This window comes from Trachypithecus francoisi, unplaced genomic scaffold (assembly GCF_009764315.1).
Source record: "Trachypithecus francoisi isolate TF-2019V2 unplaced genomic scaffold, Tfra_2.0 Contig01579, whole genome shotgun sequence".
NCBI lineage: Eukaryota > Metazoa > Chordata > Mammalia > Primates > Cercopithecidae > Trachypithecus > Trachypithecus francoisi.
In genome coordinates this window covers 27,976,374-27,991,450 of record NW_022681442.1, presented here as the reverse complement: position 1 = coordinate 27,991,450, position 15,077 = coordinate 27,976,374, and the positions used below count along the sequence as shown (strand labels likewise).

General features: G+C 52.9%; 1 protein-coding gene across 2 annotated transcripts in view; it reads left to right on the top strand.

Annotated features, from left to right (window-relative positions):
- NEURL1 (neuralized E3 ubiquitin protein ligase 1) overlaps positions 1-13,820 on the top strand; it is a 101,727-nt gene extending 87,907 nt beyond the window's left edge. For both annotated transcript variants that reach the window (XM_033183858.1, XM_033183869.1), the window contains exons 4-6: positions 5,190-5,879; positions 10,825-10,971; positions 11,438-13,820. In XM_033183858.1, the coding sequence (XP_033039749.1) occupies positions 5,190-5,879; positions 10,825-10,971; positions 11,438-11,676 (1,076 nt within the window). In that variant the 3' untranslated portion in view covers positions 11,677-13,820. The remainder of the gene's footprint in view (positions 1-5,189; positions 5,880-10,824; positions 10,972-11,437) is intronic.
- The last annotated feature ends 1,257 nt before the right edge of the window (positions 13,821-15,077 follow it).

Sequence of the window (15,077 nt, the reverse complement as noted above, 5' to 3'; positions counted from 1 at the left end):
CGGAGGGAGCCTTGGGAGATGGCAAACTTCCTGACCCTAGGGCCATTCTAGCTTCTAGCCAGGCTGACAGATGGGCAGGGGTGAATGGATTTCCTAGTACCTTAGTTCCTCTAAGGTTCTGTCTAATCCTAGATGCCAAGACTCTGGTAATTAAATTGTATTCAAATATTTTCCTGTCTTCGGGGCAGGCATGGTAGCTCACGCCTGTAATCTCAGCACTTTAGGAGGCCGAGACCAGCAGTTCACTTGAGCTGAGGAGTTCGAAACCAGCCTGGGAAACCTAGTGAAACCCTGTCTCTAACAAAAAATACAAAAATTAGCCAGGCGTGGTGGTGTGCACCTGTAGTCCCAGCCACTTGGGAGGCAGAGGCACAAGAATCGCTTGAACCCGGGAGGCAGAGGATGCAGACAGTCTAGATCTTGCCACTGCACTCCAGCCTGGGGAACAGAGCAAGACCTGTATCAAAAAAAAAAAAAAAAAAAAATTCCTGCCCTTAAACCTTGCCCTTTCCACTTACTCCTGGCTCTTCCCTCTCCCAGACTCCCTGCCCAGGGCTGGGCACACAGTAGGTCGGTGAGTAGGGCCCCCAGCACCACCTAGAGGAGAGGAAACACATGGCCGGGACCTCCCTGCCCTGGCAGTGCCTGCTTATTTCTGCTCTGGCTCAGGGTGTCGGTAGAGCCACTGCCGGCCACCAGAACAGGCAAGAGCTGAAGACTGACAGGTTCTTTCCTGAATGATGGGACATGCAAGGGGAGTCAGCTTAGCAGCTTCTCCTCGTGGCCTTGTGCCATCTCTGTTCCCATCATAAACACCTCCAAAGTAGGGGGGCACGTGTCCCGGCACCGATTATGTAACTTGTTGCTTCCGAATGTGGGGCCACCCTACTGCTTGGGGTGACAGGTTGCCCATCTGGTTTTTCTAAGCCTTATCCATCAAGTGGTGCAGCCCTGGGCTGAGGTTGGTTCCATGGTGTTCTCCCATGGCTTTGGGGCCCCAAACACTGCCCTGACCTCTAACTTGGTATCGGCTCACTCAACTGTGACCTTTGCCGTCCCTTCTGCGGAGGGTGCTCTGACCAGCTCCTGAGTCTCGAGTTTCATCTATTTCAGGGCCTCGACACAGCTGGGCTCACTGATGGGATGGTTATTTTGGAGCTGCTGGCTGCCTGCAGCTGCTCCTGACCCTGAGGGGTGGAGAGGGAGAGAAGACAGACTTGGGCTGGGCACTGGCCCTAGGGATTCATTCCGTTTTTAGCTGTTTCCCAGCAGCTTTTGTCCCTCCCCTCCCAACTCTAGCAAGATTTCAATCAAGGCTAAAGGGATCCTCTTCCTACCCCCTTCTTCTCATTGTACATCCTCCACTGTTTCTCCTTCCTTTCTTTATCCTCTCACCTCTACATTTTAGCTGCTGCTTCTTGGTCTTTGGTGATTTCATTCAGTGAATATTTCCTGGGTACCCATCATGACTGATGTGAAGTCCTGCATTAAGGTTCAAAAAGCCCCTGGTCTGAGGACAGGTGTACCTGACTTTTAGTTGAGACTGTGCTCAAGCCAAGCAAATACTAATATCTGAAGTTATCGGGTAGCTTCTCGGTGCTGGGGATGGTCCCACTTTACCTCTAAGCTTTCCAACAACAACTCAAGGCAGGTATTATTACCCCTATTCTCTAGGTGAGCAATTTGAGGCTGGGAGGAAGGTTGCTTACCCAAAAACCATCAGTCAAGTGCTGGGTCAGACATTTAAACCTAGGCCTGATCCAGACCTGGATCACCCAAAGCCCATGCACTTTCTTCTGAATCATGTGGCATTTCACGTGCCAATAACAATGGCTTATATTAACCTAATGACTGTGCCAGGTGTCCTATTTAGGTACCCTGTGTACCTTACTCCTTTTCATCCTCACAGCGTCTCTTCTAAGGGGAGTATTAGATACAGATTTTATATAAATCAGTAGATGCTGATTTCACTGCTGAAGAGGCCCCAAGAAGTTCAGCTATTTGTAGCCTTGTCTTACAGGAAATGGCAGGGCCAGGATTTGAACCTGGACTGATGACTTCAAATTCATTGCACTTAACTGTGCTCTTGTCCTGCCTACTAGTATATGTATGTTGGTTACTGAAAAAAACCTAATGTACTTTTAGGTTGCATTATTAGAAGTATAGCATACATACCAAGGGAGGTGATGGCCACACTGTGCCTTGAGCTGGTTGGTGCACATCTAGAGTACTGAGTCTGGTTCTGTTCATTGTCTAAGAGGTGGGAAGGTGTGTGGGAAGTCTGAGTATTCCCTGAGAATTGTCTTCAGTACTGGGCTGATAGGCAGCTCAGGAGGTAGTGGGTTAAATACAGGGAGGTAGATTTTGGTTTAAGAGAAGGAAATACTCTTTAAAGACAGATTAACTCCACAGTGGAACAGGTTGCCTGGGAGTTAGTGAGCACCTGGTAGTGTGCATGTTTAAGTAGAAGGGGACGCCTGAAGGGGCGGAGAGACCAGGATAGCTTGCATCCAGTCCCATTAAGAGCTTTGTTCTGAGGGTCTGCCCAGCCCCGGGAGCTCTGGACGGATTGTCCTAAGGTGGTGGTGTGGGCCCTGTGACAGCTGTGTTCCTGGAGCTCTGACTGGACATATCTGAGCGACTTGATTCCTCTTCTCCCTGCTGTTACTGCCCCTTCCCCTCTCTGTCTCCCACCCTCTGTAGTTCCCAAGGGCCAGTGCCTGGAATCCCAGAGGGGTGTGGGAGCAGGGGCTGTTCCCCAGGGTTCAGGTCAGCCCACTGCTTTCCCCAGCTCTGCACCATTTGTCTCCCACCTCCCCCCTGCACAGGCCCTCCTCGCCTCTGCCTCTCCCATTGTCTTTCCCACCTCCCCCTGCACAGGCCCTCCTGGCCTCTGCCTTTGCCTCTCTGCAGCCCCCCAGCCTCTCTGCACCATCACTGTCAGAGTCAATTCCCTGGAATAATCACATTTTCCGGCCGGCTCCCTCCTCCTCGCCAACATGATTCCAGGAAACCCCAATCAGCCAGGCCCCAGGAGGCTTCTCCAGAGCTTTGGGAGGCTTGGGGGAAGGGCTCACACCCAGAGCTTTCTGGGGGCCAGACAACACAGTTTCTGGGAAGGCCAGGGAAAGGGTGAAAGAAAAGAGGGAGGTTTAGTGACCATGTCTACATTCAGTTGGAGCTGAATTTTGGCCTCTGCTGTCCCTACCAGAGCAATCCCCCAAGCTTTGCTGTCATACCCGACAACCCCAGCCATCCTTAACCCAGTTCCTGAGGAGACAGTGCAGATTCTCCCTTGGAGAGGTTCAGAGAGAAGTCCTGAAGGAAGGGATCGGTCCATGGTGCAGCTTACAGTGGCACCAGGCAAATTTGGAGAGATTGACTCACAAAGAAGGGCTTCAATAAACAAGGAGAGTCTGGAAGTGAAGAATGCGGCATTGGGAGTTGGACAGACCTTTTTTTCAATCCTGGATCTGCCACATGGTGGCTGTCATAACGCTGCTGAGCTTTATCTGTAAAACAGGAACACTTCCACGGGCTGCTGTAAGAATGAATTGCAGGGATAATTCATGGAACATGGTGATTACTTTTATTGCAAGTTACAGGACTCCATAAAGCAGAACATAACACAGCCATTAGAAGAATATGGTGCTGGAAACAGTTATTGGCATGGAGAGGTGTTCAGGTGCTGGGGATAAGACAGAAGGAGCCCAGGAGTTAAATTTTTGAAAATTTTGAAAAAAACTCCAAGGGTTCTTAGCCTGGAGTCCTTGCCCATGGATGGCTTCATGTAGTTCATGAATGCTGAGAAATTATCTACAGAAGTTTGTGAGAATGTGCATTTTTCTGGGGAAATGGGTCATCACATTTTCAATGTCATCACATTTTCAAAGTGATGTAGTACATATAAAAGGTAAAAAACAAGTGATGTTTATAGAGCATGACACAATTTTTGCACTAAAAAAGTAACCAGCTGGGTGTGGTGGCTCACACTTCTAATTGTAGCACTTTGGGAGACTGAGGCAGGAGGATCGCTTAAGCCTAGGAGGTGGAGACCAGCCGGGCAACATGGCGAAGTCCCATCTCTACCTAAAAAATACAAAATTAGCTGGGCGCGGTGGTGCATCCCAGCTACTTGGGAGGCTGAGGTGAGAGGATGGCTTGAGCCTGGGAGGCGGAGGTCGCTGTGAGCTGAGATATCTCCACTGCACTCCAGCCTGGGCCACAGAGCAAGACCCCGTCTCAAAAAACAAAAACAAAAACAAAAAAATGCCAAATAAACATACAAAAAAACCCCCAAAAATACAGCCTTTAAAAAGGCTGAAAGGTCATGCATACAAATATTAAAGATGTTTTTCTCTGTGTGGTGGGCTTACAGGGGATTATTATTTTTTTTGCTGAACTGAATTTTCTACAAAATACCGTTTTGTATTTTGTATAACTTGTATGATTTTAAAAAGAACGATGAGTTTGATTCCCTATTAAGCCACTTTCAAAAGGATATCTTGGATAGATCTACTTCTCTCAGCCTGTGTCCTGACATGGCAATGGTAGCCTCAAAAGGTAATTGTTAAGGTTAGATGAGACAATGTACGCAAAGAGGGTGTCTGTGTGTGTCTGCTGGCGGGTGGTTGCTCCCTGGCTTCACAGGATGTTAGGCCTTCATCAGTGCACTTTCCACGATGGTTACTGTTTGTCAACAGCGTGCTCGGCGCTGTTCTAGGTGCTAGGGATAAGATGGAAGGAGCCCAGGAGTTAAATTTTTGAAAATTTATATTATAAGGAGTACACGTTTACTGTAGAAAATGAGGAAGTACACATTTGCATATAGCAGGCACCTGTGAGCATTTGGAAGCACCCACATGGTTTAAGTTTCGGCTTCCCCCCACCTATTCCTGTTTAAACAGATGTCCTGCAAGAGCAGTTTCTTTCTTTCTTTCTTTTTTTTAATTATTATACTTTAAGTTCTAGGGTACATGTGCATAACGTGCAGGTTTGTTACATATGTATACTTGTGCCATGTTGGTGTGCCGCTTCTTGACTGTGCTTGCTAATTTATGTCACAAGTATCGTGTGCGGCATTAGCCATCCGGGATTGTAACGGTGCGCGCGTAGGGCCGGGGCAGCGGGGCGCGCCGAGGCCGCCTCCCGGGAGTCCTGCGTGACACCGCCCCGTGTCTCCCGCGCAGATAGCGAGCTGGTGCTCCCAGACTGCCTGCGGCCGCGCTCCTTCACCGCCCTGCGGCGGCCGTCGCTGCGGCGCGAGGCGGACGACGCGCGCCTCTCGGTGAGCCTGTGCGATCTCAACGTGCCGGGCGCGGATAGCGACGAGGCCGCGCCGGCCGCCGGCTGCCCCATCCCGCAAAACTCACTCAACTCGCAACACAGCCGCGCGCTGCCCGCGCAGCTCGACGGCGACCTGCGTTTCCACACCCTGCGCGCCGGCGCGCACGTCCGCATCCTCGACGAGCAGACAGTGGCGCGCGTGGAGCACGGGCGCGACGAGCGCGCGCTCGTCTTCACTAGCCGGCCCGTGCGCGTGGCCGAGACCATCTTCGTCAAGGTCACGCGCTCGGGTGGCGCGCGGCCCGGCGCGCTGTCCTTCGGCGTCACCACGTGCGACCCCGGCACGCTGCGGCCGGCCGACCTGCCCTTCAGCCCTGAGGCCCTGGTGGACCGCAAGGAGTTCTGGGCCGTGTGCCGCGTGCCCGGGCCCCTGCACAGCGGCGACATCCTGGGCCTGGTGGTCAACGCCGACGGCGAGCTGCACCTCAGCCACAATGGCGCGGCCGCTGGCATGCAGCTGTGCGTGGACGCCTCGCAGCCGCTCTGGATGCTTTTCGGCCTGCACGGGACCATCACGCAGATCCGCATCCTCGGTGAGTGCCTGCAACTGCGCCTGGGCGTGTGCCTTTCCTGGAGGCGGGGACGATCCGGGTAGGGGACAAAGGGCGAGCTTCTCTTCCTCCAGGCTCGTGATGGTATTGCTAAGAAATCACAGACACCTAAGGTGAGTTCTGGGCGGGACTCGGTCATCTAGTCAGTAGCCCATATATGTCACCTGGGAGACTCACCTGGGGGTGAGACTGGGAAAAGCGCGAGTTATTGAGTTTGATGCCCAGAATCGGATCAACCCATAGTCTCACAGATACATAAACAATCCAGAAGCACACAACCCAGTGACCACTTAAAAATGAGAGGAAAAGGCCGGGCGCGGTGGCTCACGCCTGTAATTCCAGCACTTTGGGAGGCTGAGGCGGGCGGATCACGAGGTCAGGAGATCCAGACCATCCTGGCTAACACGGTGAAACCACGTCTCTACCAAAAATACAAAAAACTAGCCGGGCGAGGTGGTGGGCGCCTGTAGTCCCAGCTACTCAGGAGGCTGAGGCAGGAGAATGGCGTGAGCCCGGGAGGCGGAGCTTTCAGTGAGCCGAGATCGGGCCATTGCACTCCAGCCTGGGCGACAGAGCGAGACTCTGTATCAAAAAAAAAAAAAAAAAAAAAAAAAAAGAGGAAAAAAGGTTTCTCCCGGCAGTTAACTCTTTGAGTCTTGGTTACCATTTCTCCAAAATGGAAATAAAGGTCCTCACCTTTAAGGAAGTTTGTGAGTCCAAATGAGAAAAAGAGGTTGGAATGTCAGTAGTCAGGTGGTGCAGGGTGGTGTCTGATTGGGGGACTCTGGGGAATACACACGTAGGCAGCCTTGGGGGAAGTGGGGCAGCAGAGTTCTGGACCTGCCTTTTCTGGGGGGCACAGGGTTTGAAAGGCCTGGGGGATGTGTATTGAGTTAAGAAAAGAAGGGAGGAAGATTCTTTATTGCAAGACTTCTCAGAGCCTTTAATATGAAGTTTGATGAAGGAGACGGTGATGGTGGTTTTGGTGTACAGTTTTTACATACTAATTTGACCAGAAATCTTTTCACAAAGTGTCTCCTGGTACCTCTGTACCCCAGAGTGAGCAGGTATTCATGCTTTCCGAGTGCTGGTCTTTGAACCAGCTCTGTGAGACTAAGCTGGTTTCATTAGACTCACCTGGAGGACCTATTAAAGTGCAGATTCTTGGACCCCACCTCCAGAGATTTTAATTCTGTAGACCTTGGACAGGTTCTGGACATCTGAATTGTTTTTCTTTAGCAAGTATGCTTACCCAAGTTTGGAGACCCCTGGGCCTCACAGCCCCTAGCGGAGACCTTAGCCCAGGAGGCTTGATAGGTAAAATAATGTGTGTAGACGAGTGAGCATGAGGTAGTTACTCTATGAGATTGGCATACTGTGTACAGGCACATGTGAATAAATGAATACACATACGTTAATGTATGTAATGCTGTTGGTTTGTGAGAGCATGCAATGTCATATAAAAACCATTGGGGACTTCCAACTCTGGAAGGAGACCAAATGAAGATGGAGTGAAACATAAATAAAAAGGGAATGAAAAGGCCGGGCGCGGTGGCTCACATCTGTAATCCCAGCACTTTTGAGAGGCCAAGGTGGATGAATTGCTTGAGGCCAGCAGTTCAAGACCATCCTGGCCAACGTGGCAAATCCCCATTTCTACTAAAATACAAAAAAATTCAGCTGGGTGTGGTGGTGGTGATGCATGCCTGTAAGCCCAGCTACTTGGGAGGCTGAGGCAGGAGAATCGCTTGAACCTGGGAGGTGGAGGCTGCAGTGAGCTGAGATGGTGCCACTGCATTCCAGCTTGGGCAACAGTGCAATTCCGTTTCAAGAAAAGAGAGAGAGAGAGAGAAAGAGAAACAAAGAAAGCAAGCAAGCAGGCAGATGAATCAGGCTTGGGTGAGAATTCAAGATGGAATAAAAAGAAATTAGGCTGGGATGCAAAAAAAAAAAAAAAAAAAAAAAGCCAAGCTGATTTCACTGACCAGGATATACTATTCCTCAGGGCAAGGAAATTACATAAGAGTAAGGTACTTTCTTCCCTCAGCACCATCTAATAATAGCTAAGCAGCTTTCCAGTAAGGCTTCTGTTGCCCAAAGAGGTTTACTAGACTGGAGCAAAGGGGAGGCTTAAAAAAAAAATCCAGATTTCTCTCTTTCAAGAGGGAGATAGGCCAGGGTGGATGTTGAAGAAGAGCCACCCGGAATTCAATAGACATTCAACAGAGTGCTCCTAATCTGTTTGGAAAATTGGGCATCTCAACCAGCAAATTGGTGTTGGAAGATCCTGACTGACTTCAAAGGAATAACTAACCAGTGGCAATGTATGAAGGGTCATTACTAACCTTACAGAGGAATGCTTGGCTTTGTGGCTAGCCTAAGTAAACTAAGAATAGGAGGTTATTTCCTTCACTCGTGTGTATCACAAAACATACAGCCAGTTCCATGCTTACTGGTGAAACTTTAGAAATATTCTCATGAAAGTCAGGAATATAATAGAGATGGCTTACAGATGTTCTAAAAATGCTGGCCAATGCAACAAGGCAAGAAAAGTAAATAGGAGTTGTGAATTCCTGAAAGAAGGAGATGATAATTAACTTGGAAAAATAGCAACACAGTAAGAGAAACCCTGTGGGCATCTATTGAATATCCTTAGAAATAATAATATCACTAAATGAATTAGAATAACTACAGATAAAAAAGATCTCTTTGGGCACTTAGGTGTGTGCAGGGCATTATGTTAGGATTTATGGGAGAGTCACAGGTGAATAAGATTTCCTGTTCTAAGAAAGCTCATGGGCCGGGCGCGGTGGCTCAAGCCTGTAATCCCAGCACTTTGGGAGGCCGAGTCGGGTGGATCATGAGGTCAGGAGATCGAGACCATCCTGGCTAACACGGTGAAACCCCGTCTCTACTAAAAATACAAAAAACTAGCCGGGCGAGGTGGCGGGCGCCTGTAGTCCCAGCTGCTCGGGAGGCTGAGGCAGGAGAATGGCGTGAACCCGGAGGCGGAGCTTGCAGTGAGCCGAGATCCGGCCACAGCACTCCAGCCTGGGCGACAGAGCGAGACTCCGTCTCAAAAAAAAAAAAAAAAAAAAAAGAAAGCTCATGGGCTGGGCGCGGTGGCTCACACCTGTAATCTTAGCACTTTGGGAGGCCGAGTCGGGTGGATCATGAGGTCAGGAGATCGAGACCATCCTGGCTAACACGGTGAAACCCCGTCTCTACTAAAAATACAAAAAACTAGCCGGGCGAGGTGGCGGGCGCCTGTAGTCCCAGCTGCTCGGGAGGCTGAGGCAGGAGAATGGCGTGAACCCGGAGGCGGAGCTTGCAGTGAGCCGAGATCCGGCCACAGCACTCCAGCCTGGGCGACAGAGCGAGACTCCGTCTCAAAAAAAAAAAAAAAAAAAAAAAGAAAGCTCATGGGCTGGGCGCGGTGGCTCACACCTGTAATCTTAGCACTTTGGGAGGCCAGGGTGGGCAGATCACGAGATCAGGAGATTGAGACCACCCTGGCTAACATGGTGAAACCCCATCTCTACTAAAAATACAAAAAAAAAATTAGCCAGGCGTGGTGGCGGGCACCTGTAATCCCAGCTACTCAGGAGGCTGAGGTAGGAGAATGGTGTGAACCCAGGAGGTGGAGCTTGCAGTGAGCCAAGACGGCGCCACTGCACTCCAGCCTGGGCGACAGAGTAAGACTCCCTCTCAAAAAAAAAAAGAAAGCTCGTGGTTTTACTGGAGAAACAAAACTGGAGTCCTGCGCACAGAACAAATAATACCCCAGCCTTTGTGGTTGTATAGTAATATGTCTGTAGTGCGCGTGTGTGTGTACTTGAGGGATTAATGTGGTCTAGGGGTAGTCAGGGTGGCCCGGAGGAAGGAGTTTGAGGACAGCCCCCAGAGGCTTCCTGGACAGCCAGCTCTTTGAAGGCAGGGGCTGTTTCCAGCTTTCTGTCTGCACAGGGCCTGGTGCCTGGTAGGTCCTCGGTAAGGATATGTTGAAGGGAAGAAAGAAGGAAGGAGGGAAAGAGGTAGGCATGGATTGTTAAAAAGGAGAGGAAGGCCAGGCGTGGTGACTCACGCCTGCAATCCCAGCACTTTGGGAGCTGAGGCAGGCAGATCATGAGGTGAGGAGATCGAGACCATCTTGGCCAACATGGTGAAACCCTGTCTCTACTAAAAATACAAAAAAAATTAGCTGGGTATGTTGGCATGTGCCTGTGATCCCAACTATTCAGAAGGCTGAGGCAGGAGAATCCCTTGAACCTGGGAGGTGGAGATTGCAGTGAGCCGAGGTCATGCCACTGCACTCTAGCCTGGTGACACAGCGAGACTACGTCTGAAAAAATATATATATATATAAAAGGAGAGGAAGTGAGTGATGGAAGGAGGAAGGAGAGGAGGAGAGAATCTACGATCAGAACAAGGTGGGAAAGGGTGAAGGCAAAGGCATTGCAGAGGTGCCATGCAGAAAAGGTGGGTGATATCTGGGGACAGTGGTGAAGAGTGCAGGGCTCTGAACAGGAGGGTGAGGTTGCGGGGCAGGGGAGATGGTAACGTACATGCTCCGGCCCAGGAAGCTTTGCAGAAAGCATACATGGGGAGGAGTGGAGGTAGGTGCCAGGCAGGGGCCTAGTTTGGAGCTGCTGTTTTAGCAAGAAGCAAGCAGGATGTGGCCCTCCAGTTCATAGGTGAGAACCGAGGCCAGGCTGGATGCTGACTGGGGTCAAAGTCTTTAGCTGATTAGCTACATTCCACGGCAGTAATATCAAATGATCCCCTGCACCAGCCTGCAAAATCCCGCTCTCGGCCCTGTGGCTGGTCTGTGTGGTCAAGCCTGGGAACCCACTGTGAGAGACAGAGCTTTCTCCAGTTTGGCCTGGACAGGCAGCTAGCGTGTCCTTCCCTCCCTCCACTTTCACAGGCTCCACCATCCTGGCTGAGCGTGGTATCCCATCACTCCCCTGCTCCCCTGCCTCCACGCCAACCTCGCCCAGTGCCCTGGGCAGCCGCCTCTCTGACCCCTTGCTCAGCACGTGCAGCTCTGGCCCTCTGGGTAGCTCTGCTGGCGGTAAGTAGGCTGGCTCCTCTGTTCCATGGTGACTGTGTGGGACTGTGGCAAGGATGTGGCCTTTGTGTCTGGTCTGGGAGTGGAGAGGAACCGGAGCTGGGCTCAGTGAACCTTTGTTGCGGGGTGATTTCTGGGGTCATCCCCTTCTGTCCCCTAGCTCGGCAATGCCAAAGGGTAGCTTAGGAGAGACCTACCTTAAACAATTCAGGACTCTTTCCTTTCTCCATCTTGCCGTATTTTCTCTCACTGCCTCCTAGCCACTCCCCTCATCTGGGGGTGGAGTGGGTCAGAAGTGGGGCTGCTCAGAGCTCAGCCTCTTCCCTTGTGCCCTGGAAGTTGGGTTCAGGGTGAACAGGCAGATCCTGATAAATGGAGGGGGACACAAGAGGCCGGGGAGCTCTCTTCCCATGAATCCAGTGCCAGGTTGGGCCATGTCTCCTCCTGACTGGTGCCCCCTTGTCCTCAGGGACAGCCCCCAACTCGCCAGTGAGCCTGCCCGAGTCGCCAGTGACCCCAGGTCTGGGCCAGTGGAGCGATGAGTGCACCATTTGCTATGAACACGCGGTGGACACGGTCATCTACACATGTGGCCACATGTGCCTCTGCTACGCCTGTGGCCTGCGCCTCAAGAAGGCTCTGCACGCCTGCTGCCCCATCTGCCGCCGCCCCATCAAGGACATCATCAAGACCTACCGCAGCTCCTAGCCCGTTGCGGTGGCCCACCCTGCACACCCATCTCCTCCGGCTTCAGCCCAGCCCCAGCTGAGGAACAAGCCAGTGGGGCCCCTTCTCTTCCTCATTTTGGAAACTTTTCCTCCTCCATTAAACATGGGAAACTGAGGCCCTTGAAGGTTTGGGGAGAGGGGGGTATCAGGCAGGGAGGGGCAGAGGCAAATCGCCAGGCAGAGGGAGGGGAGGAGAGGAGGCCGGTCTCTCCCTGTCTCTCCCTTCTCTGCACCCAGCTCTTCTCTGCATGCTGAGGGCTAAATTGTGATCTCAGCCTGCCCTAATCTTTCCCCATCTGGGGCAGGTTTCTAGGAGGTGTCTGTAGTCCATAGGGCACCTTTGTGAGAATTAGAAGACTTGTACCTTCCTCTGGGCAGCTGCAGCCCTGAGCCAGGGCATGTGGCCTGGCTAGTGCAGTGTGGACTGGATTTTAGGCTCATTTGCCCCCTCAGCCAACTGCCCTTGAGGAGTGTGCAGCCTGCTCAACAACCGCCCTGGGCAGGCCGCTCCTGAGCTGCCGTCTCCCTCTCTGACCTAGGCCTACTTTCTCTTTCCTCGTTCCCTGCCCAATGGGCATGGCAGCTGGGGGTGAGAGGCTGGTGGGTGCCTCCTGTCCTGGGCAGGCTGCAGCCTCATGCCATGTCTGTCTCCCACTACCCGATGGGCACATGGACAAGCTGCAGAGGGCTCCAGGTTCTGGGCCCCTGGCTGAGAAGGGGAGGACCCTGTCCTGGCTGTAGCCTTCCTGCCCCAATCATCTCGCTGGATGCCGCTGCCCAGGGGTAGCCCTTCGGTATGGGCTGGGGAAAAGGGTTGGTCTTCTGCCACGGTCCCTGAGAACAGGTTTGCAGCTACCCTCTCAGACCTTTTCCCCACATCTTGTGCTGTCCAGGGCCTGGGCTGATAGAGCCTGCGGCAGGCCTGGGATGGGCCAGGGCTCCGGGTGGGGAGGTGTGCGTTCCCTGGGCCAAGACCAGCCCTTTTCCTCATTTTAATTAATTTATTTGGTTTGTGGTTTGGGTTTTTTTTTGTTTGTTTGTTTGTTTGTAGGTGAGTTCCCATCCTCTGGGCCCCTAGAAATACTGCCCTTGTGTATGGGGTACCTGGGAAAGGGTGCGACTGAGGCAGTCATCACTCAGTATCTTCCTCCGACTCCAGCCACAGAGCTCATACCCATCCCTGCCAATCAGGAATTGGAACTCCATAAGGAGGGGCCAAATTGGGAGGCCTTTTGGCAAACAGTGTCCATTTTACAGAGAGGCAAACCGATCCTCCTTAGTGCCATGGGGCTGGTGGTCACCCAGAACCATAGAGCACCCTTCCTCCTGGGCCAGAGCTGGGTTATCATGGTTGACTCAGGTACGTCAGGTGGCCCAGGAGGTCCCCCGTCCATAAGGACGTCAGACTTCAGGAGGGCTAGTGTTCCCAGTGTGGGCCAGGAATAGGACAGGGGGACCTTGTGATGGCAGGGCAGGGAGCCTGTTTGTAGGGAAGATGAGGAGGCAGGGTCTGCCTCTCACACCTCCAGTTTCTCATTCTAAGTTCTGGGGAGGGAGCGCTCCACCTGCTGAGGTTGGTCCTCTCAGCCCTGCCTGCCCTGGCGTGGGCTCTCCCAGCCTCCCAGCCCTCTGCCCCCTCAGATGGCTTTTTGTTTTTGTTTTTTTGCATCCATCAGAGACTGCTCCTCTGTGTGGCAGGCAGGGCATGGGTTTTAGTCCACTAACCAGCTGTGTGGCCCTGGCTGAGTTGTAGCCCCCTGGAGCCCCAGCTTCTACTTCTGTAAAATGGTTGTTTGGGGAGAGAGGGGCAGGCTTTCTGTGTGACTGTCGGGAGTTCTTCCGTGAGGGCTGCCATGGGGTGGTGTGCCAGGACCTCAGGCTGGGCCTTTGTGGAAGTCACTGTCCCACTATGGGTCTCCACTACCCAGTCACTGACCATGGGAGACCCCTTTTGTGGGAGGGAGCGGGGGCTGGCTAGCGGGCCCCCCAGCCAGGGATCCCAGAGGCTGAGGGTTGGGGAGAGGAAGCCATCATCTCATTACCTCTGTCAGTGCAGGGGTAGCTGCTGCTTCCCTTGTGCACTCGGGTCGCTGTGATTGTGAATAAAGGTGATTTCGTACCAGCCTGAGGGCTGTGCTGTGCGCGGAGCACTGGGGAAAGAGGGCCAGCGTGTGCGTGCACATGTGGGGGCAGGCTGGGGTGTGGGAGGGCTGGTGTCCTGGGTACTAGGGAGTCATCAGGAGGGGTGGCCCTTCCCTCAGGGGTAATTGCAGGCCTCTGAGGCTTCAAGGTGGGCTGGGACAATCAGGGAAGACTCCCTGGAGTCAGGGGCTGGAGCGTGACTTGGGGCTAGAATGCCAGGTGAGCCTTGTAAATTGGGAGAGGCCACTGCATCTGTGAGGAGCAGGGTGTGGTGGGGAAGGTGCCCTGGGATTCCACAAGGAAGCTTGGCTTTCCGTTAAGGTTGAGCAGGGCTCAAATCTGCTGCTTGTGGGGGGGTGCGCAGTGCCACCTAGGGGCTAATGGGAGGATGACAAGTGGTCGACTCAGGTCATCAGGGGCTGTGCTCTGAGCTCCCCAGGAACAAGGCTTCCACCCCTCTCCCCAGGCTCAGACCCCCACATCTGGAGGGAGCTCACTGGTGGGTGCAGAGGCCTATACCAAATGGGTGGTGCCACTGAGGAGAAAAGGGAGGCCTCTGGATAGAGTCCTTTAAAGAAGTGTTCTAGGTGCGCCGAGTGAGCCGAGTGGTGGGGAAGGCTGAAGGGAGAGGGGTGGTGGGGAGGAGGCAGCCAGACTGGCCCCAAGGTCTAGGCACAGTGTTGGAATTGAGCTCGATTGGCAGCGCCAGGCCTCAGAGGCGTGTGGGATACCTGCCTGCCCATCCTGTCCCTGGGAGGATGCTCAGGCTACCCAGCCTCTGCATGGTCTTGCACAGCCATGGCCTGTTCCTACCATCAGGGCTACCCGGTCCTGCTTACTGGGGTCCAGCAAAAGCAGGAGAGGGTCGGGGGCCATGCTAAGGGGGCAGCTAGGCCTGCTGGATGTGGGTCCTTGGCCCCAAGATCTGCATCTTTCAAAGCCTTGGCCACTGCCCAGAAAGCCTCCCAAAATGGGGAAGAAGCTGGAGGAGCTTGACTATGATTCTCAGCAAGAGTGAGAGCTGGCTCATGTCTGTAATCCCAGCACTTTGGGAGGCTGAGGCAGGAGGACTGCTCGAGCCCAGGAGCTTGAGACCAGCCCTGGCAACATAGCAAGAACCTCTACATTTGTCTCTACAAATAATAGAAAAATCATCTGGGCATGGTGGTGTGCCTGTAGTCCCAATTACTCAGGAGGCTGAGGTGGGAGGATTGCTTGAGTCTGGGAGGTTGAGGTTTC